The 25,322-nt window shown below is 28.2% G+C and overlaps 1 protein-coding gene across 6 annotated transcripts in view; it reads right to left on the minus strand.

Moving 5' to 3' along the window:
• Nucleotides 1-25,322, minus strand: part of LOC129911779 (collagen alpha-1(XVIII) chain) — a 402,503-nt gene that overhangs the window by 38,929 nt on the left and 338,252 nt on the right. For 5 of the 6 annotated variants that reach the window (XM_055989696.1, XM_055989697.1, XM_055989693.1 and 2 more), the window contains one exon: nucleotides 18,047-18,073. The exons of the other annotated variant lie outside the window; for it this stretch is intronic. In XM_055989696.1, the coding sequence (XP_055845671.1) occupies nucleotides 18,047-18,073 (27 nt within the window). The remainder of the gene's footprint in view (nucleotides 1-18,046; nucleotides 18,074-25,322) is intronic. 6 annotated transcript variants of the gene reach the window in all.

The following is a 25,322-nucleotide window of genomic DNA, read 5'->3' on the forward strand; positions in this document are numbered from 1 at the left end:
GATATGGTACCTACCTTTTACCCCTCTACATTTCATTTGTAAATTTTAATCCTTTTAAGATGTTACCCTCAAGCCACGACACATTGAATTTGAATCTCTGTGGGTAATTGACTGAGATTCTATTTACATAATATATAAATACATACATATACTCACTCTGTGATACATATATATTTTATATGAATTGTTATACTCTTTATTATATATAAATGCAGAGTAGAGAGGAAAGAGAAAGGTTATTTGAGATCACACGTTGTATTTTGTGGGATTTCGCCCATAAAAGATAAATAATTAAGCAACCCAAAGGACAAACATTCTACACAAGAGTCAACACGCAATTGGTCAAAGTACACAAATTAATGTTAACCCGCTCTCTGTCTCCCCCACAATGTCTATTTAGAGGGGTTTTCTGTTATGTCGGGTTGGTCTTGGTAGGGTCTCTTTGGTCGGTCTTGGTCGGTCGGTTGGTTTGTAGGTCGCTTTGGTTTTGGTTTTGATTATTATTTGCATGCTCTTTGTCTGTGTATGTGTGTGTGTATATTTTAGTATGGGGTTTCTTTGGATTTTAGATATATACTTGAATCCTTATTAGTGCTTCCTCCAAACGAATTTACTTCTAGGACCATCCATTTTGAAGGCATATTATACTATCTCCTTTTATACCTTTTTGTTATAACGCACCTCCGGGATAGGGCTACGACGACGCACGGACGCACGGGTGATGGTTTAAAATAAATACAATCTACATCGAAAAGATAAATATTTATGTATACCTGCAGCACACTGGGGATAGGTTCAAAACCCCAAGTAGGTAAGGTATATCCTTTTTAATCAACTTTTCATCTTCAGACGTATTTTGTGATGTTAAAATTGAATTGGATGTAATAAAATAAGGTTTCTTTTTTTAAACCTTTAATACATGACGCTCTAAAGCCAAACGCACAATACTGCGTTTATATGCCCTTTAACGTCACACTTAGGTTTATACCCACCGCCCTATATTGTATCTATGAATAGGATTTTCCAGGATAATATACCATTTATTATTAAAAGACGCGTTCAAGTTTATGTGTGTGTGAGTAAGCAAAAAGAAAAAAAAAAAAATGATACAATTAGGGAGTTAAGATTCAGGTATTAGAAGGTTATGTGTATATAGGGAATACCTATCTATTCTGACTTTTTTTTATTCTTCTCCAAAGTCAACAAAATTATTATCTCTCGATCTTATTCGAAATTTTTTTTTTGTTTAGTTATAGGGTCCTGACGGAGGTTATAAAAGATAAATCAAAATGGTTGGAACTCTGAAGATAGTATAAAAACAGACTTTTTTTCTATACATATAAAAATGAAAGGGAGATGTTGGATAAGACATGGAAACCATAGAGTTTTTAAGGTTACCTCAACTTAACGCAGAATGAGAAGATCAGGCGCCTCGAGCAAGGTCAACCAAAGAAAATGTCAAAAGAAAAGGTTAGGTACCTATATTAAATTTATGTACAAACGGGAATGGAAATTAAAAATTGTCCCTTTTAAAATGACTAGTTAAAAAATACAAAAAAAAAAAATATAGGTATATCTATGTTAAAAATAAAAAAAAAAAAATCATAGGTACCTATTTTAAATAATATGAGAAGTCTTTAAAAGTTTTTTTAGGAAAAGCATATTCATAGATAATAAATCTACTTAAAGTTGTTTTTTTTTTAAATTAAATTTTTTATTAAACTTAGAAAAATTCATTTAACAAAAATGGCGTAATTATAGCAAATTTTTTTCTTTGGCATCTAAGAATTTGTTTAAAAAACAAGATTTCAAGAATATTCACCAAGCTTTTTTTAAGAAATTGATGTTTTAAGAAAAAAAAAACAAAATTTATTTTCTTCGTAAAAAGACTTGTGTTGAAATCGGTTAAATACACTTAAGAGCAAAAAAACGGAATCAAAAAAGATAATTTTTATTTAAAACAAAAATTGCAATGGATAAAATAATGTTTCTTCAAGTTTTATGGTCTCATTTAAAAGCTTGAATTTTTTACTTTTAATTGTTGGTAAAAACTTCAAAATGCATACGATAGTATCATAGCTATCTGTCAATAAATTGCACTTCATTTTTTTCTAAATGTTAAATTTTCTTGATATTCTCTGCTTCAATTTCAGTTTTTTTTTCCTACCGTTACTATTGACGTTATCTGTCAATAAATTGCACTTAATTTTTTTTAAATGTTAATTTTTCCAGATACTCTGTTTCAGTTTCAGTCTTTTTTTGCTTACATGCTTCATTTATGTTGATTGGATCCTTATAAAGTGAACGGGTTTTAAAGTTCCTAGTATTGATTTAAAGCCTTTGTTTCAAGCTTTTTAATGGTGCAATTAACATTCATGTATGTCAATTACATCCTGGCCAATTAGCGTTTTAAAAAAACGCAAAAGTTTGATTCCATTTTTTTGCTCCTAAGTGTAGTTGACAAGAAAATCCGAAATCCAGAAAATTTTGCAAATAAAGTTGATTTTTTTGATAAAAAAATTTCAATTTGCTCTCTAGGGAATCACCTTTATAAATCTTTAAGATTATTAAAAAAAAAAAAATATTTTTTGATATTATTTTTGTTTGTTGAAAATGTTTTGATGTGAATAATTTTCTGCGACATGCTAAATATTCAGAAAACCAATTGAAATTGTATGAACGTTTAATAAAAATATAAAATTCCAAATGAGCCAATTAAAAAGCTGAATTTTTTTGCCAATTTCACAGAATCAGTGACAATTCTTTGATTAATCGAATGGTAGACATTTTTAATAAAAAAAAACAGTTTTCAAAGATTTTTTTAATACAAAAATTCCTTTTTTTTTCAAAAAATGCATTTTTTTTATGAATTTAACTAAAATAAGCCATAAGTTGTTCAAAAAATTAGGTGACAAATAAACTGTTATTATTTTTTTCTTTAATCAACATTACCTATATAAAAAAATCCTCTATTACTAAAAAAATAACAATTTCTTTTTTTATTTTCCCATATGTTTTACCTGAGAAATTTTCACATAATTTGAATTTAAGGCTACATAACTTGAAGAAGACTTTGAAAATCAAATCTAATTTTTTCAAGCTTTCAAGACAATTTCAGTAATAGTTTTGAAAAGTTTTGAAAAAGTCATTTCTTCAAAATTAGCTTAGAATGCTTTGCAAGTCATTTGAATCGTTTATTTCAGAAACAACATAAGTCCACTTTTTCCAAAAACTTTTTTTTTGGAAATTTCTCATTTAGGTATAGTTGTTCATCTTCTGAAATAAAAAAAAAATTAGGTATGTCTGACCCCCCAAAATACGAAAACTGAAAGTGAATGGTTCAAAATATATGGAAAGATTTCACGCGGTGGCAACATTTTTGACTGTTAAATACATGACTATTTACCAGTTTTAAATTATTTTGGCAAACATCATGAAACGCAAGAGTTTAAGTTATAGGTACATCTATAAAAAGGTTAAGATTTACTCTATCTAATGCTATTATATTTATTAAAATCGAAAGCAGGGTTCGAAAGCTATATAGCTAAATAAAAACAAAAGTCTTACCAAAAAAAATTCGTTTATTTCAGAAACGACATTATACAAAGTCCAGCGACTTTAAAGGCTTAAAAAGCCGCTAAGACCCAAAAAAAAGTTTATATTTTAAAGGTTTCTAAATGCATCTTAAACTAGATTATAACTCGGCATACCTACTCTAAATTTGAAGTGTTGTGGAATTTTAAGTAAAAAACAGTTTTTTGTTGCTCCTGAAAAGTTTATGCTCATGGACTTATGTCGTTTTTTGAAATAAACGATTTATTTAATAAAGAAGGCATAATCGTTTCAAATTGAGTTTTTACGTAATAAGTTTTTAACGTTTTTCAAAAATGTAAAGAAAAAAAAAATTAAATTTCGAAAACTTATTTTTAAAAAATAAACAAAAGCAATTTTTAAAAATTACTTACGTTTTAAAAATTATAGTTTTCTTTACAAAAATTTTTAATTTTTTCAAATTTAAAAACAGCTTGAATTTTAATGAAATGTTTTTTTTTTCTGTTTATTTTTACAAGTATGGGTAGTATTGTTATGTAAAAACGGTTTCCCTTTCAAACTTGAAAAGTTCGTTTGAGCCTCATTATATCCAAAATTCTTTTATTTATCGCTCAAGAACTTAAATTTTTTTTATTTATGATGATACGAAGAGATCCTATTATTATTTTTCCCTCAAACTTTATTTCATAGATGATTACATTTATTTTTTGTTGGAACACCTAATTAAAAAAAAAAAAAACCCAGTCCTTCATAGATAAATTATATTATTTTTATTTCACACCTCTGCTCTGTTATAAAGTACCCAATTTTAAAAAGAAAAAAAAAAATGAAAAATTACATATGTTTATTATTCAACTCAAAATCCCATAACTCTTTTGAAATAGGCTTTAGCTTTTCTCATTAATCTTCGTTATAATTTTTGGGTTTCTCCACTTTACCACGACCATCAAAAAAACCGTTATTTTTGAGATCATAATAAAAATTATACCCACTTTCGTGGGTAGAGGATTTAAATCTGAGTTCGTCACCATCTTTTGCTAAAGCACACACAACAGCAGCCAGGACGACTAACGCCCACACGAACAGATTAATATTTTGTTATTTCTGCTTTCGGGTTAAAGAAATAATTTCACCTTTTTGTGTTGTGATCAGTGCTGTCGTTGGTAGGAATGCAAAAATTCAACAATACGCATTTATACGACGCGACACACATACGACTCATTTTTGATTTTCTTTTTTTTTTTGCGAAAAAAATGTCCTTGTTTATATTTTATACAAATCATCATCTTACACCTGTCTTGAAACGACATCACTGGTTATTTCATCTTTCAACCCAATTACCCATGAAGGACTCATTTAAATGCATATAACAACTTTACTGATATTTTTCTTACAAAATACAAACGTTTATATTATTTGTACCTACCAAATATTATTTTTAGCTTTTTTTTTTGTTTCAACAGAGAAAAAAAAATCAAATAAAACGATAGATTTTAATGTCTGAAACAGCAGTTACTGGAGCGATCACATCTAATTCTCAAGGGTCCAATGTGGCATAGACCCTTACCAAAAAGCAAAAATAAAAAAAAAAAATAAGAAAACAAAACGCAGACATAAAACAAATGGCCGGAACGCGGCCGGAAATCCAAAAGACTCACGAAAATAGCTCCATTCAATTTCTTTCAATCTGCCTAACTCCAACGCGTTGGAAAAAAAAATAGTAACAACAACAACAACACCCACACAAGAAACCAGGAACCTCCTCATATAAAAGTAAATAAGTGGAGGTATATGCTGGTGAAAGGCTTTCATATTTGTTGAAGAGAAGCTATTCAAAAACCGGAACAGATTTTCTGGAAAACATGTTCAATTTTAAACTCGTCGTCGTCGTGCATTGTCGGTTGTTGTGTGTAGAGAAGACGTCGTCGTTATTTTCGTCATCGTTGTTCGCAATCATAGCTATGTATATCTTCTTCGTCATCCTTTATAAAAAGGATGTTGCTTCATGAGTGGTAAATGGGGTAGATCATCTTTGGAATGAGTGCGTATATGTATATCCTGTGCGCTATACAACTCAAGCATGCTTTTGAATAATAACACGCATAGAGAGAAATATAATGTTTGTTGGAAAGAGCACAGGCTCCATTATGCCGATTTAAAAATTGGATGCTTCCTATATTTTTTTTGTATAATTTTGAGGGTACCATTTAGGGAAGTAGAGTGAAGTTGAAGAAGAAGTTTCCAAAAGGATTTCCATGGCCCGTTCTCTGTCATCATATAACGAACGCAAAAGGTATACGCACGTAGCATTAAGAAAACAGCACGCTTCTGAGATTCAAGAAATACCTGCCTCTCTATAGGTAGGTACTATTCGCATATTATGGTTGACGATTATAAGATGAGATTGCCTTTCCGGTGGTAGAGAAGAGATGTATGGGGAGCAATTTTCTCTTTTAAAAAATTTGCCCAGCACGCGTACACATAGCTACGTGGAAGTAAACAAATAATTGCACGACATTATTTATATATGCTTTCGCATTTATATATGGAATTTGAATTTATAGTTGCAATTTTAAGCTTATTATTTGAGTAAAGAGAAGCAATTTTTTAACTTTTTGTTTTAAAAATAATAACTTTAATAATTATTTAAATATAAGTAATTTTTATCATTTTTTTAATAAGTTCATTTTTAAAGGTTTCAAAATTTTGTCAAGTCAATTCTTTCAATTGACATTTTGATCTTAAAAATTGAGCAAAAAATGCCAAAGATATTGCTTAAAATAAAAGTTTCTTTTGAATTCGGTCACTGGGGCGTATGTGTAATATTTTTTTCAACGACAAAAGAATAAATTTAAAAAAAAAACTCACAAGCCAAGGTTGCTAATAACGTTATTAATGTAATTCAACTAATAAGAGGGGGGGGTGGTGTTGAAAGAATATTTGTAAAAAATAACATATGACTAGAGTCAACGATCAGACATGACAATACAATGATAATGAATGCGGAAATGTGGGTTTCGCAATTCTGTTTGTATCAATACAAAAGCTAAAACCTAACTTCTAACTTTAAGTTTTTGGAATTATTTTTAAAATTTTAATAATAATGGGACCGGTTTTATATAATTTTTTTTTTTGAACAAACGGCATACTCTTTCGAAAAAAAAAATTCAAACAGAGTTTTAGAAAATTATATGATTTTTAGTAAAAATAAAAACAGTATTCTTTTTAAATATATTTATTAATACCTAATCCTTTTTAGAACATTTTTTTTTTTAAATTTTTTGATAAATGCCAATGAAAAAAAGTTTTTTTTTTATAATATTGCACGTAATTAGTCAGTGATGCTGGTCAAAGTGTCAAACACAAAAAATTGTCTCTAACTGAAAGGTATAAATCTTTTTTTAAACATTTCGCTCATTTAATTGAAAAAAAAAAAACTGTGTTATGTAAAAAGTCAGTTTCTAATAAAAAACTAGTGCTTTTTCTCTTTTATTTTTTAAAGCTGAGAAATGACTTATTCCAATAACTTCTGCATTAGTAACTCAAAATTCGTGATTTTTGAATAATGACAGTATTCAAGTAAATGACCGATATGTACTTAAAATTTCATTTCATATTATAGCAAAAGTATTGCATCTTAAATTTGCCTACTCTAAGATATAGACATATAAGATATCTTATTGGGTAACTGTGGCGTATGAGCAACATTTTTATTTTTTTTTCTATGAAAAATAAAACAAAATTCACATCATTGAAAAAATATTCTAAACTAATAATAAATTGATATTTAAAGCAATATTATGAGAACCGTTATTGGTGTTTTACAGCTAAAAATTGGAGTATTTTTCTTCAAAACTGGGTTTTATGGTTTTTCTAATACCTAGTTCCTATGGCTTTAACTGAACGAAATTGAAATGGGATCACATTGCAGCCACCAGCTTTCCAATACAACAAGAATTATCAAAATTGGTTCACTCCTTCCAAAGTTATGAGGTAACAAACATAAAAAAAAAATACAGGCGAATTGAATACCTCCTCCTTTTTGGAAGTCGCACAGTGTGGCTGATGGTAGGAAAAGTTGGCAAAAATTATTTTTGTTTGTTTTTAAGTTTGTTATGGGTAAAAATACTATAATAAAGTACAAAACTAAGACAACTCTTGTGATTCTATGAAAAGTTATTAAAAACGCATATAACTAAGAAGGTATCTGTTACCTTTAGCCTTGAAGTTGTTTGAGAAGGAAAATTGTTATTTAATTTTTCAATACTTTGAATTTACTGGTTTTATTATTTAAATAAGGTTTTTCTTAAAAAAATATAGTTTTATCTCTCAAAGATCTTTGACCTGACTTATTAATTGGGTCATAACAAAATCTTCTTAATGAAAAAATACACTGGTCAACAAAATTCAACTTTTTTTTGTCCAAAGAACCAAAATATACTTTTCTGAAGGATTTAGGAATACTGAACTCGAATACACATCCAGAAATATGCTTTAATCTTCCGTTTTTTGAAATATTAATGGTATAAAATGCAAAGAAAAAAACGTTATTTTGAATGTTTTTGAGGTTATGCTAATTGTGGTTTATTATTTCAGCATAGTTTGACGCAGTGATCTGTTTTTCTTCTTCAAAAAACTATTTAAATCTTTCCGATCTTATTTTATGCATGAGATATCTCAAGATGAGTCTCCATTTTGTTGATCAACACTATTTTCTTAAATTTTTAGCCAGAATGCTAACCGTACGCACTCTCAGTTGTGGCTAATAAAATAATTCTGACTATGGATACGAGTTCAGAATCTCTTAAACCTTCAGAAAAGTATAATTAGGTCCTTGTGTCAAAAATCTAGTTGACCGGTATTGTCAGCACTGCCGGAATCTGAGAAATATATACAAAAAAATGGTTATTTTTAGATAACTTGACATAGTGTTTACTCAAAAAGGGGCAAACATGGGCAACATTTTTTTAATTGACATGAAAGATGACACTCTCATCAATAAAGAGACACTAAAAAAAAAGCGCCACTTCACACCGTTATGAACTTTTTCTCAAGGAGTTTGTATGAAGTACACAAAACACGAATGATCTTAAAGACACCGAATTCGAAAAATTATTTCAAACAAACTACACACTCATAATTCAAAAGAGAAATGATAATCTAAAGCTTCCCTTTTGCTTGTAATTCCATCTTTATTTCAAATTTTTATCTTTTGTTTTAACGAAATAGCACTTAAAACTTGAAACACCCATGCGAGCTAAAATAAATTGCACGACTGGGGTCGCACGTACTTGCTCTTATGCTTAAAGTAACTATAATGTTAAAGCTTTTCATTCAAGAAATTTAAAATTTGATATTTTGAAGAAATTTCATAAGTAGTATAAAAAAATTAAATCTGTTTTTATAATTAATTAAACTCCGTTTTAAATTATCTTAAAAAAAATAAAAAATATGCCATTTTATTTCTTGTATAAAAAGGTATTTTTAGAAAAAAATTTTCGAAAATTGTAGGAGCGGTTTTTTAAAAAAATAATTTTTTATATATAAAAATTTTTTAACATTTTTCAAAAAAAAAGTTGGTATGCCATTTTGAAGAAATAATTAATTTACACATAAAAACTAAATTTCAAAATTTTTCATTGATTCGTTTTCAAAAAATTGATTTTTCAAAAAAAAATTTTGAAATATTTTTAAAAAAACCAAAAATGCGTTTTTTGAAAATTTTCTAAAATTTTAATATTATCTTTACTTACACACTTTTGTATAAAAATTTTCATTTAAATCGGGTTAATGTTGTACAAGATATTCAGAAACGAAAAAAACCGTTCTATGACAGGTACCGTTAATAACGGTACAAAAAATATTTTTTTTATTTAAAAAGTTGGCTATTATGTGTAGTACTACACACAAAAATTTTAATCAAAATCGTTAGAGCCGTTTTTGAAAAAAATTAACTTTTCTATTTCCGTTATATGGCAGGTACCGTTAGTTTTGGTCATAAAAAAAAAATTTCAATTTCCCCTCTTGGGAATCACCAAAAACTGCTAACCACCAAGTTTGAAAAAAAACACTTCACTCGTTTAGGCTGCAGCTCCAGATAGAGACAGACACACAGACAGACAGACAGACAGACAGACAGACAGACAGACAGACAGACAGACAGAATTGCCGGACCCACTTTTTTGGCATTCTCCATCATCGTAATGTCATGTAAAATTGTTATCTCGAGTTCGATTTTTTTTACGAATCCTAAACTTGCCCTATAGTACCTATATCGCAAGTAATAAATTGCACGACTGGGGTCGCACGTACTTGCTCTTATGCTTAATGTAACTATAATGTTAAAGCTTTTTATTCAAAAAATTTAAAATTTGATATTTTGAAGAAATTTCATAAGTAGTATAAAAAAATTAAATCTGTTTTTATAATTAATTAAACTCCGTTTTAAATTATCTTAAAAAAAAAAACAAATATGCCATTTTATTTCTCGTATAAAAAGGTATTTTTAGAAAAAAATTTTCGAAAATTGTAGGAGCCGTTTTTTAAAAAAATAGTTTTTTATATATAAAAATTTTTTAACATTTTTCAAAAAAAAAGTTGGTATGCCATATTGAAGAAATAATTAATTTACACATAAAAACTAAATTTCAAAATTTTTCATTGATCCGTTTTCAAAAAATTGATTTTTCAAAAAAAAATTTTGAAATATTTTTTAAAAAACCAAAAATGCGTTTTTTGAAAATTTTCTAAAATTTTAATATTATCTTTACTTACACACTTTTGTATAAAAATTTTCATTTAAATCGGGTTAATGTTGTACGAGATATTCAGAAACGAAAAAAACCGTTCTATGACAGGTACCGTTAATAACGGTACAAAAAATATTTTTTTTATTTAAAAAGTTGGCTCTTATGTGTAGTACTACACACAAAAATTTTAATCAAAATCGTTAGAGCCGTTTTTGAAAAAAATTAACTTTTCTATTTCCGTTATATGGCAGGTACCGTTAGTTTTGGTCATAAAAAAAAAATTTCAATTTCCCCTCTAGGGAATCACCAAAAATTGCTAACTACCAAGTTTGAAGAAAATCACTTCACTCGTTTAGGCTGCAGCTCCAGATAGAGACAGACACACAGACAGACAGACAGACAGACAGACAGACAGACAGACAGACAGACAGACAGAATTGCCGGACCCACTTTTTTGGCATTCTCCATCATCGTAATGTCATGTAAAATTGTTATCTCGAGTTCGATTTTTTTTACGAATCCTAAACTTGCCCTATAGTACCTATATCGCAAGTAAAAAGTTAAATAGCGAATAATTTCGTCAATGGTGACATTTTAAAGTGTAGTTAATCTCCCCGTTAGGCTAAAATCGTGGAATAAAAACCGGTTTTGTGCAGCCTATTAATCCCTCTATTAAAGTTAATTTGTATCTGGCAATTTCGGTACAAATTAAAAATAGCTATTTTTGCCAGCTTTTGATACCATTGGCCACACTGTGAGTCGGTAAAAAATAATTTTTGATATATAAAAATATCTAAGATTTTTCAAAAAAAAAGTTGGTATGCCATGTTGAAGAAATAATTAATTTACACATAAAAACGGAATTTCAAAATTTTTTACCAACCCGTTTCAAAAAAACTGATTTTTCAAAAAAAAAAAATTGAAATATTTTTTAAAAATTCAAAAATGTGTTTTTTGAAAAATTTAAAATTTTCTTTTAAATAAGGATAGTTTAAACGTTTGAAAAAATTCTCGAAATACCATTTGTCTCAAATATTAAGAGGTTAGACCTCGACGGGTGCCGTTTTTTATAACGTTGGTACGTCAGAGAATCACTGTAGAAAAGCCTTTTTGTTGTATTTTTTTTTATGATTTTTTTAATTGTATAAAATATCTGTCTTATGACAATGAAAACAAAATAATAGAATAAAAAAGTATTGCCTTATTATTTAAGGTATTTTGGGGATTTTTAAAAGCTGAATTATTTTCTTCGATATTTCTCATTAATGTCTGCCGTATTCATAAGTTCTGTTCAATAAAATTAAATGAGAGTTTTTACATTGTCATATAAAAGTTAAACTGGGTTTCAAAAGTTACATTAAAATGTGATTGACAAAATATATGTATATATTGGGCGTTTGTTTTAAGTTTAAAAAATACAATAAGGTAGCACCCAACGATTCCACTATCGTAATTTTGGAACACATTTCTTTTCCCTATTTGCGTTATAAATAAAACAAGTTATCATATGAAAAATTAACTTATTTTACTAAAATCGATTTTTTTAGATGAAATGATAGAAAATAATGTACCTAATATAAATTCTCAAACCACTTTATCCTATCTTTTGAAGTTGCCACAATTTAATTTTCTTCATAAATCTCTTTAAAATTTAATCTTATTCTGACTAATGTTGAATAATCGACTTTAAGATTACAAAATCCACCCTTTTAAAAAACAATCCCCTAAATAACTGAACTCAACTAACTATACAATTATTACTAAGCAATATCTCGCCTATTCAAAAATTTACCCCATTGATTAGTGTTGTTCCATTGAATTTAATATTACAACCCACTTTATTCTACAATAACACACATTTATAAGTAATTTAATGGCACTATTCATGTCAAGTTTTGAAGGTCTAAACTATTCTTATAAGAGTTCAATGTTGTACCTACAAAATCTGTTCTTTGAATATACAAATTTCATTCCAAGAAAAAAAAATTAAATAAAACCTTTTTCTTCCTTAAACACACATTTATGCTTACATTTACATACACACACGTAAAACCTTTAATATTATTCCAAGTAAAACCACTTTAATAATTCAATTGGTTTCACATCTCTCTAGCCATAAATTAATCCGTCAAAATTGTGTACACAATCCATCATAATATACACAAATCTACGATTGGCGAGGGACCTTGTTTTGCTTCTATATGTGTTCAAACTGTTGAAATAAGGATAAAGAAATTACCATAATCGGCACATAAACCAGCTGTCAAGAAACAAAAACCTTCTTTAGACATACACACGCCGCCGTCACATTTTACCACATATTTCACTATATATATGTAGTTATAATGATTAAAATACACATATACACGCATACAAATACATATTCACAAAAAGGAGACTCCCCACTAAAACCATTTAAGGAATCGTACATAATTGATGAGCACATTCCAAAACTTGTATGACATGATTACAGGTGATTAATATTCAGACTTCTCCGGATATACCTACGTGAATAGTCCTATAGATATAGAGTCCTTGTGCGTAGTTATATCTTAAAAGGATTTCGTGTGTGTAGAGTAGGTATCTACGACTTTCTGTCAAAATGCTATCTATGGTATGTCAAGCTTACATAAGTATGACAGAACTCTGAACTGAGCTGAAATTCTGTCATGAAAATTACATACCATAAATAGTATGTCCTTTAATTAACTCCACTAATCATTGGATTCCTTCTCTCTCTCTCTATCTCTTGGTCTCTTTGGTTAAGGGTGAATATGTCAAAATTGGAGGAGTGATTAGTTCTTTAGTTTCTAGTCTATATTTCTGACTCATGTATGTTTATAGTGGAGATGGGATAAATGTCAATGCATGTCCTAAGTTTGTATCCTGTTGGCATGTCCTGATTGTCTTTCTCTCTCACTGCTACTATACTACTACTGGCCTACACACTGACTAATGATTAACATAATTGTTCGCATTTTGACATAGACATGCAAGAATTCTTTTGATTTTGGTTAGACTCGATTATTGAACGTGAAAGTCCTTTGTGTTGAGCTTACCAATTAAGTAATTTTAGGTATATGAAGAAATGAATGAAGATGGAATTGAAATGGAATTCAAGATTGAAGTGCGAGGGTAATTTATAAGAAATTGAAATGAACTCTGTCAGTATTAGGAGAGTGTACCTTAATTCAGTTTTTGGAAAAAATCATTGGCTTTGACCACAAACTTGGTCAATTTTAAATCCTTCCAGAGAAGGATTAATATTTTCTAATCAGGTTAAAGGCTTTTCAGTCACAAAACTTGGGATTTAGATCTATTGGATCAATTGGCAACACAAAATCCTCAAAACAAAAAACCTTCAAAATTAAAATCTCCAAAATTCGAAATTTAAAAAAATGTATGTTCATCTGATCCCTCATAACTTTTGAACTACTTATCGAAATAAAACAAATAAAGTATCGTTGGAAGCGTCTTGCTTGTCTGATGGTTATAAAATATATAACGTTACATTTAATTGAATATCTATATTATTTACTTTTTGAAGTGAAAACTTTTTTAGTATCGTAGTGACGTAGTAGACGAAAAAGCGACAGGAAAAATCAATTGATTATAACTTTTTTGTTTTAATAGACAGATGAATGAAATTTATACTGTATAGGTACTATAATTGTACAAAATTTCAATCAATTTTATATTCAAAATTTTGAGTGAATAGATGTTTTTTATTTTAAACACGTTATATCTTTTGATCTAGAGGACATACAAATTTAATTGAAGTAAAATACGCATGCTGATTTGTATTACCTTTCATTTAATATATCACACAAAATGGTACGTGCTCTACAAGCTACTCAATATTAAATTGAAAAACATGAAAAATACCTCAAAACACCTGTGGAGATCTATTGCCGATGACCAACCTCCAGTGTAGGAAGTACCGTAATCTGAATTTGAAATTTCGATATGGATGGCTTTAAATAATTCTTATTTATTTTGTAGGCATTGTAGAAATCTGATTGAAAAGTTATATGAAAGGTAAAATAATAGCCTTTCATATGATATAAAATTTGTTATAGGTGGTAATATAATAAAATGGATTTAAAGGTGATGGAAGAAAAAAAGATAGATTTTTCGAATTTTCTTTCAAGAAAAATGAGTTTTTAAGGTCTCACTTCTACCACGTGAGAATTGCACTCATGATTTTTTTTTTATTTTTAAAATATAGAAGGTTTTTAAAATTTTTTAATAACCAAAAATTATTTCAATAAGATAAGAGTTCAAAAACTAATATTTCAATTTGTAGTTAAGACGTTATCTTTACATTTTTGTCCAAAAAGTACCAAGGTTACAAACTTTTTTAATACATTGCATTAGCGTTCAGGTACTCTCTAATCTAAAACATTTAAACAATTTGACCCCTAATAAATTTCTACAGCTTTTTCTTTAAAACACCAACAAATAAAAATGTTAAAAACTCTGATAAACTCAATAAAGAAAAGTACCAAGAGATTAAAAGACTACGAACCAAGACTGCCTATCAAAACATATAAAAAAAACTCAAACGAAAACAAAAATTCAAAAAAAAGTAGGTAGGTATACCGCGTCTTAAGTCGTTACAAAGAAAACAACACACAAATAAAAACTCGTTAAAATTTAACAATTTTACACTAGATTTGGAAGGATTTTCAACAAATAAAATACAAAATCCTTGTTAAACATTCAAACAAACGAAACAAAAAAAAAATCCTTAAAAAGTCAAATTTCACAATATCTATCTTTTTTTTCTATTGTTTGTCTCTAAAATAAAATAAAAAAAAACCTTCAGCTTAATCTTTTTTACCATCTTTTTCTCTTCTTTTTTGGGTTTAGTGGAACAATTTTTTAATATCCTGCATACCTACCACCTCTCTGTTTTTTCTCAGAAAAAATAAAAAAATCTTATATCATTTCGTAGAAGAAGCATTTAAGATGAATCCCTCAGATTCAGAGAAAAAAGGCGGCATTTTTATCTTTTTCACTCAAAGAAGAAAAAAAATTATCCTTGCGAAGAAAACCGAAATAAAAGGAACAAACAAAAAAAGGACTTTTTCGTGTATTTCATTATAAATTCTTACTGTGGTGTGGAGGAATATACAAAAAAAAGACCAAAAAAAAAAAAAAAATAAAACCAAATAAAAAATCCTCTATCGCTGTCACTTTGTATTTCACTTTTTTTTTTATAATAAAGGACCTAACCTTCTTCTGCATCTTTTTGATCTTTGTACACAATTTTACGTATCAGTCGTGTATCTATTCATCTTTTAACCCTGCAAGGCTTTAAAAAACACAAAACCTGGATATAATATATATTCGCCTGAATAAGGACAACAAAAAAAAGCTTTGCCAGATAGAAACAAAACAAACCACAAAATAGGACCTATTACACACCGGGAATAACGTTTAATTCAGATTTGCGGGGAATAACCAAAAAAAATGTTACCCTATATAGTAGAAGAAAAACGTATATATAAAGGTGATGACAGGAAACGAGCACAAGGACACAACAATCACACGATGATGTCGGTGAATTGTGTGTCACCGGCTAAAGTGTATCTCCAAGATTATACGAACAATTTGCATATTTTATTTTTTAAAGATTTTTTCTCCTTGTTTATCCTCTTTTTTTATTATTATTTTTTTTTTTTTGCTCTTGTGTGTTCTTCTTTCTTTCCCTTGTTTGAACTTTACGTTGACTCTGACTGATATAGGTATAGGTTATTGGGTAAGGTATAAAAGACGCACTCCTTTAGGGGTTTCTTATTATTATTACCCAGATTTTTTTTTGCAAATTGTTTTTTTTACCTTTTTCATTTTATATGAGGTATGATTATTTTTTTTTTAATTTTTCAAAAAATGACAAAGAAGTGACTTCAACGTTTAAAAGAATTTTGGTTTTCAATTATATTTGAATAAATATTAGACAAGATGAAAAGGGTTAAGCTATTTTTATTGAATTTTTTAATCTTTTTTCACTATATTATTAAAGTTTTTCGGAAAACCCATTTGGGTTTTAAATATAATACAAATTCTGGTTGGAAATTCTAAAATCGCCCTTCCAACTCTTAAAATAGATCGAGGCTCAAGTTGAGAAAAAAAAATTTGAGAAAAAAAAAAATGCATTTTTATTTGTGTACCAAATTTGATGGAGACTTTTTTGAATTAATTATAATGCTTTGTAACCATTACTTGGGACCCGAGTAAATATGAGATTGCACCGAACCACAGCACGGTAGTGCCCTTATAGCTTTTTGGCGTCAAAAAAAAACATTTTCACGACCATTTCCTGACGAAAAGTCATGAAATTCGGTTCACTGAAGGCTATGTTATTTCTAAATGACTTTTTATTAAAAATGGCGGTTCCAAAATGGCGGACAGAATTAGCATTTAAAAATAGAACTTTTTTTTCAATTCAAGAGGTATATAAGCTAGGAATTTGGCTGAATTCACGTCAAAAAGCTATTAGATCTTAGATTTCTGTATGTGTAAATTACTGTTCATAATAGAAAAAAAAATCAAAAATTTTGAAAACAAATTTCAAAACTGCCAAATTAGTTAAATACAGTTTTAAACCTCTTATTATGCTTTTCCATGGATTTTTTTAAAATAGCACAATTTTGGCATCTCTCCCCTTTATTTACAAAAAAAAAATGACTATTTTCGGGTTATATTGTTGCTAAATATGTTTGAAAGTTAATATTTGAAAACATTATATTGTGTACCTTTTTATTTTTTCAGTGAAATAAAATATATTTTTCTAATGCATATTAATAATCTTAATTAAATTCAAAGTAAAAAAAAATTACGTCACATTTTATACATAAGAACTTCAAGATGAGTTTTTATTTTCGAAACGTGATGGACAGTGGACACAAGTTTTTTAGTGCTTTGTATTCAACGAAAAATATAATATATATTCAGCTTTATTGAACATTGTATTTCATATTTTTTTTTAAATTTACATTAAAATACAGGTAGCAGCAATATAATGCCAAAATAGCAATTTTTTTTAAGAAAATAGGTACAAAGTTTTTAAAATTATGACTAAATCCAGAAAATAGGTTAACCATCCGATAACAAATTATTTATTTTATCATGAGTGTTTTATCTATAAGTGTATAAACTTTAACAAAAACAGAAAATAGTTATAATTGTAAAAAAAAAAATAAAACAAAGAAAGAAAAATGAGGTGTTGTTAAAGGTTAAATAAAGGTCTAAAATAAAGGTCTAAAACTATATTTTACTTATTTCGAATTTTTTGAACTTTAATTTTTTCATTGAATATAAGAAGTTATTACTACCTAAATCCACGATCAAAAGCTTTTTGATATCAATTTAATTGATTTTCTAACTTAAGAGTAGGTATATCCTGTTTTGAAAAAAAAAAAAAAAAAATTAAATTTGTTTTTAAACGTAGGTATACATATTAGCCGCCATTGTGGAACCGCCATTTTGAAAAAAAAGTTGGCAGATTTTTAACTAATATCATTCAGTGTTCCCTTGTAATTGTTCCCGTTACTTAACTTTCCGATCACCAATATATATCTTTTCATTTTTAAATTATTGACAGTCGAAGATATTCAAAGTAAAATCAAAACATATAAATCAAAATTAATCCCATAACCAATAAAAAACGAATGAAAAAATAAGCAGACAAACATAAGCAATAAATAAATGTTTTAAAAATTAATTTTGAAAAATCTTACCGTTTCATATTCCGGTGATATTGTGAACTATCCAAATTTAAATAGAAAAAATACAATTTTTAATTATTTTTTTTTTTTTTTTTGATTTAAATTTAAAATTTGTTATTCTTTTTTTAGTTTTACACCTTGCTAATTTTAATTTAGTTTTTTTATAGGGTGTTTGAAATAATTTTATAAACATTATTTTAAATAATCAAATTTAAAAGTACATATTCTTTATCAATTTCCTGGTTTAAAGTATATGATTTATTTAATTTTTTTTTTGGGGTTTGTGTAATGCAGCGATCCATTTCACCTTTTCTAAAATTCATGAAGATACACAGATAAAACATTATACAATGTACAGCATGTAAATAGCTATTATTCTTTTCGATTTCTTTATTTCAAGGAATTTGTTTTTTCGCAAGCAAAGAGTTGGTATCAAAATACTCTTAAATTATGACCTCTTCAGACCCAGGAAGACTTCGCCCACCACCAACCAAATGTACAGTATCACATATTCAATACTCGAACACACAGGACATACATATTTGTCGTTTTTCTGCTTTTTATGATTCACACTGTGTTCAGACAAAAAATGAAGGAGTAATACTGCCATAACTTGCAAATATTTAAAAAAAATATAATGATTTTCATTAAGAGGCAGAAATCAGAATTTAACATATATTTTGATGTTTACACGATTTTGAGGTAAAAAACATTTATTGCTTTGTTCTTTCCATTTTCCTTGCTTCATAAAAAATTGGACTTCAAATGGTTTTATTTAACGATTTCAAAAATTCTATCTCATAGCCATTTATTTATTACAAAGAGAAAAATAAAATCAGGATACGTCTGGTATTTTTAACATTATTTCTAGTATATTCAACTAATTTCTGGTATATTTAACTATAATTATGATTAAATATAGCAGAATTAAAGTTATCCTTAGGGTTATTTTTCCCCCGTTTAGGTAAAACTTGTGTGTTTTCGATTTTTGAAGTGAAAACTTCTTTAGTATCGTAGTGATTTGAAACAAGATGAAACGAAAAAGTGACACGAAAAATCAATTGATCATAACTTTTTTGTTTTAATAGACATATGAATGAAATTTATATAGTAGATAGGTAATTAAATAAATTATCAATTAATTTCATATTCAAAATTCTGAGATAACGGTGAAAAGATGTTCTTTTTCTAAACACGTTATATCAATTGATCTAGAGTACATAACAAATTTATTTAACTTTACAACGCATGCTGATAATATTACCTTTCATTTAATATATCACACATAACGGTACGTGCTCTACAAGTTATATAATCTTTAATTGAAAAACTTGAAAAATACCTAAAAACACCTGTAATCTCAGTTTGAAATTTCGACATGGTTGGCTTTATAAAATGCTTACTTTTTTTGTAGGCATGGTAGAAATATGATTGAAGCGTCATATAAAAGGTGAAATAATAATGATATAAAATTTATTATAGGTTGTCTTTTAAAAAATGGATTTAATGGCGTTAGAAGAGAAAAGAGATTGATTGTTTTGCTTTTTTATGAAAACTAATTGGGTTAAAAAAATTCTAGCTCTTTTTGTAGATGTTGTATAGACATGGTCGATATAAATATTTTGAGCTGAAACAATAAGCTTTCAGGTGGTATAAAATTTATTGTAGGTTGTCATATAAAAAAAGTGATGGAATAAAAAAAAATTTATATTTTTTTCGATTTTTTTTAAATGATTTTTAAGGTTTCACTTCAACCACGTGTGAATTGCACACATGATTTTTTTTTAGAAGTAGGTAAATAAAAAATAATGCTTCCTGCTAATTTTATCAATAATTCCGTTCTATGTGGTTTAATAACTCTAATCCACGATAACAAATTATATCACAACTCAATGTATTATAATTTCATATGGATTTAATCTCCTTCCAGATGAACTCAATAGTATACAATATTTATTGATCTTGATAGTAGGCAAAGAAAATTTTTACTAATTAGTATATAACTTAATTATTATATTTTGTATACTTCCGTTCCCTAACAGAGTCTCATAATAACACTAATGAATATGTTTTACCAATTTAAGAAGGATCAAAGTAACCTTGTTAAATGAACTCCCCGAAAAGATATAATGATATTTTCACATCTGAATATTTCTTCGACAAAAAAAAAGAAGAAATATTTTGTTCGTCTGGAGAGGTGCTCTGAGTTAGAAAGGTATCTACATCTTTCTTTGCAAAGATATTTCATGTAGTTATAGTTACTTGTATATAAAATATAATGAAGAAGAACAACAACGCAGAGTCTTCTATAGTAAATATATAAGACTATTAACCTGCCTGTGAGAGTTTTGAGAACTAATCACTTTGTTTTTTTTCTAAGATGTCAGGCGATAAACATTTTCCATTGTAAAGAACTCATTAGGGAAACTTATGTATTCATGAGATAGATTAAGGCAACTAACTGACATCCCTTTTTACCTTATAATAGTTCGTATATAGTTGTTGTTAGTTATATTTGTTAAAGGTTTTTTTTTTCAAAAGGATCTAAAATCTACCTTTATATATATTATTTTGTCATCCTTTACCTTCTAATTCTTGTATTCATGTCGTTGATGTCGTCTTTTTGCGAGTTTGAGTTCATTTTCGCAATGAATACAGAATCAGTCTGGCTGGAACGCTCTGGCTGGGGGTCTTATTGATTTACGTTTCTTAGAAAGGAGAAGAAGAATTTCCCATGCCAAAGCTCTCCTTCGAGGATTTAACATTAGACAACCATTATTACCAGGACTCACCCCCATCCACCTACATTTTTATGCATCAGACTCTAACTTGATAAAGCGACATCTTCATCGTATCGTCCTTGTTCTGTGTTGCAGAGAGCAGAGCGAGCACCGTGTGCTGTTGTTTTATTTTTGTATAAATGGCTTTCTTTAAATTAATGTGTCAAGGTGAATGCAATTTTCAAGCTCTTAACACAGTCTGGGGAATGCATTTTTTTTTTAAATATTTTATTTGTGAGGAGCCAAATTGAATTATATATTCTAAGAAAGTGAAGTTTATTTTTAGTTTTCGTTTTCTTGTCCTTCTTAGAAGTCACATCGAATAAAATCAAAAGTCTGTTGGAAAAACACTTGAAAAATATGATGCGCACATAGTCCTTTGAACAATAAAGGTGTCTTTTGCTTTTGAATTATTCCAAGAAATGAAGGTGATGAATTTTTTCTTGGTCTTGATTAATTAACTGCTAATTAGGCTTGATAAAATATTGAATGAAAAAGTTTTCCATTTTTATTTTTTTAAATTTAATTTTGTGAAAAAATAATGGAAAAGATTTTGGATAAGCAAAATTTAAACATACATTATGTACATTAAAGTGGAGCGAAAAACTTTTATTTTCGAATTTAAAATTGTAAGAGTGTGAAAAAGTTGCGAATGATGAGGACAAAGAAGGGTTTAAAAAAAATCAAAGTCCGTGTATATTTTCGGACGCGGTTTGAATAAACTTTAAAAAAGTGTTATTTTTACAAAAAATATTTGACCACCCTACCATCTTATTTTTTTTTTTTTAATATAATAGCTTTAAACAACTCTTCTATGCGTTAAATATTTAGTAGAAATAAAAATAGTCCAGAAATTTGTCTAAATTTGGCAAAAATCCCATTTTAAGGAATTTTTTTCTTTTTTATAGACTATTTGGTAAATTATTATTCAATTCGTCTGTATTTTTTTTTTTTTTATTTTTCTTTTTTTTATTGGAAAGCTGGTGGCTACATAAGAACTATATTAGAAAAACCATAAAATGCAGTTTTTATTCATGGAATTCAGTTTTGTTTTTTGATAAAAATGATTTTTAACAAATAAGAAGTAAAAAAGAAAAGGACATGGTCAGTGAAAGTCATGAATTTACAGAAGACTTAAAAATCCTTCGGTCAAGAAGACTTATCATTCTCCTACAGTGGTTCCTTTGGTGCTATTTGGGGTCAAAAATCATTTTCACGTGCATTTCTTGATGAAAAGTTATGAAATTTAGTTCACTGAAGCATAATAATATAAGAAATATGAAATAGTTTCTAAACTTTTTGTTTTTTTTTTTCAAAACTGTGGTTCCAATGGCGAACAAAATAAGCATTTAAAGAATCTTCTTTTCCGAAACTGGTTACAAACTTGAAATCTAGCTGAAGTGATGTCAAAAAGATTTTGGATCTTGAATTAAGGTATAACCGTTCATACTCAGTTAAAAAACGCACTTTTAAACTTTTTTTTATTCAATTTTTTGATTTTTTGTAAGTCAGCTTCTTTTTTTACATATTCCTTATTTATTTTCATAAAAATTAACTATTTTGGAGTTAAATAGCTACCAACTATGTTTAAAGTAGAGACTAAGAAAGATAAAAAAAAATGATCTAACAAATAAGACTCATTATCACCTTCATCTTCAAGAAGGACTAAGAATGACTAAGGACCAAAAATATATTATGTATATCCATATTTTCTGAGGGGGAAAAGCCATATATATATATATTTTTTTGTATTATTTTAATGTAAATTTGACATGAAACAACGTTAAAATAACATTTATATAATGTTTATTTTTACATTGTTCATGTTAATATAACATTGAAATCACATCATTTCTAAAGTCTTAAGGTACAAATATTTTGAAATTTCTATGTACATTTGACAGAGGTATAATGTTTGCATTTTTATATATCAGCTAGAATACGTAAGGGAACACTATTGTTAAACTTTTTTTTCGGTGCAATTTGGCTCATGCATGGCATTAGACAAACATGAAATTTGCATTGAAATTCAATAAAACTGGATGTAAAAAAATACCTTATAAAATATTTCCTTCAATCCGGTAAAAGAGTTCTCCAAAAACTAAAAAAAAAAATTATTTCAATCCTCTGATAGGAAATAAAATCAGCAGTCGAAGACAATCCGATCCTCGATAACTATACAGAGAAAAAAATATCTTAGATTTAACCTTACATCTGGTATATTTATTTTTTTTCTGGTATATTTAACTATTTTCTGGTATATTTTATTATTATGATTAAATATACCAGAAGTCTTGAACAGTAGGCTGGACTGTTTTCAATTTAAATTAGTTGATTCAATTACAAAATTAAATGTTTTTTTTTAACATTTATTACAATAATTTTCTCTAAAGAACCAATTGTTTAAGGATCATTTTATCATAAAAATGTATGTTAAATATTCAAAAGATACTTTTTTAAGTCTTATTTGTAATTTATGAGTGAGAACCTACATATTTAAGTCTTCTCTGTTAACTTTTAACCACCATATGTTTATATTAACCCACACACACAACCCTCATTTTCATTACTAAAGAATAGGTCATGTTACAAAAACCTGAATCCCTAAATCCCCAATTCTCAAGTATGGATATACTTCTTCAACTTCATATGAAATCAATCATTCCAGGCACAATTGTATAGCATATACAAAATAACTAGGTACATACTTTGTATATGTATTTACCTACTCTTCATCCATCATAAATAATACTAGGTATATGCTTTTTGCACTCAATAAGACCAAGTCGGCTAAGTTTTTTTTTTACATATACAAAAATTCAACACCATCCAATATAAGTGTAAGACCTAAAGTGATGAAGAAAAAAAAAGTAATCATAATGCTTAACATGTGTATAGAAAAGAAATTTTCTAAAGACCCGAAGGACTTCTTTTGCGTTTACACTTATACCCTACCCTCACCCGTCTGCCGTCTCTGTATGTCGTCATCAAGGGGATTCTATCGTAAGTATTAGAATAGGGAATAAATAAATATTCAGGTTTGTTTTTTTTTTCTTCTTCTTCTTCTGTGTGTAAAGTACTTTTGTATTATAAAAAAAATGGGGTACAGGGTGTGTAAGTGTTAAATAGGTCTAGTTAATTTAGGTCATTAGGTAACTTCCTATAATCCTTACAAAATAAGTTGATCCAAATAGAAAAGAAAAGTTTATTTGACTAAGTCTAAAAAGTAGGTAAAAGTAGGTATTGTATACTTTCTTAATCTTCAGCCATCTTAAAGAAGTTAAAAATAGGACTTTAAGGATACCTTTAGGACAACTTTTTCCACATCTTCCATTTGAGGGTGTGTTTTTGACCATTTAAACTTGAGATCAGCAATTTTTCTTTAGCTTTTCCCCAAAGTTTCAGTTTTGATTTGATAAAGGGTGTCTTTTTGTCAGCTGAGACAGTCTTTTTTAACGTTCTTTAACCTTGAAAATACTCAAATCTTCTTTCTTCAATTATTATAGTTTTTGACTGACTAACAAAAAAATGTCTTGTAGATAAATAACTTTTTGGGTCGAGTTGTCCTTAATTACCATAACACCCTGTTAAAAAAAAAAAACTGAAAAAAAAACTGAACTAAATTCCCCGATGTTTCGTGTGAAAAGAAGGATGAGCATAGAATAAAGATGAAATGTAAGACACAACTCATGCAGAACTCCTTACGCGTATTACTTTTTTTTTTTACTTTTCTTCCTGGCTGGCTGACTGGTAATACGCTTCCCTGCAGTTGTGGGCCAACAAAAAAAAAATTATTAACAGAAAGTGTACATAAAAAAAAAAAAAAATCCCAAAAGAAACCAAGAAAATTTCCTTTCCTCTCAAAAAAGATAATCCAATAGCATAAGTAGGGAAAAGGAGGTGCTGGTTAGTTATAAGTTGATGGGTTTGAGCTTGTGGGTGTGTGTAAATGTGGTAAAGAAAAGGAGCTAGATCCTTTTCTTTTTATCAAATTTCAAATGGAAAATCATTCTACAAGAAAGTTATGAAAATTTTCTCCCATCTCCAGCGTCGGATTATTGTTTGGTCCCTTTTTTGAAACAAACTCTCGTGTTTCTCTGCTCCCAACCGTTACCGGTCGGTCCCGGTCCCTGTCCCGTTTGGCTTCAGTCAATGTTGTTCACCCAGTATATCCCTACGACTGATCCCAGAGAGTGATGCAATAGTGTTTAAGACTAAACAAACATAAGGGATGAATATGAAATTGGTTTCTTCTTTTTTATTTCTATCCCCTTTATGGTTGCTTTTGAAGCTTTTTTTCTGTCTTTCCCTTTTTTTTCGCTCTCTATTAACTTTATTCGCATAATTTTATTTATTTTTTTTTATTCTTGTGTGTATGCTTTTGGTATTATTGCATTTTAAGCAGGATAGGTTGAGTTGAGGTTGCCATAAAATACACCTAACCCACAAAAGGAGGAAGGGAGGGTTTATGAGGTACGAAACGAAGGAGCGAAAGAAAAAAAAATCAA

The sequence above is a fragment of the Episyrphus balteatus genome, chromosome 2 (genome assembly GCF_945859705.1).
Source record: "Episyrphus balteatus chromosome 2, idEpiBalt1.1, whole genome shotgun sequence".
NCBI classification, from domain to species: Eukaryota; Metazoa; Arthropoda; class Insecta; order Diptera; family Syrphidae; genus Episyrphus; species Episyrphus balteatus.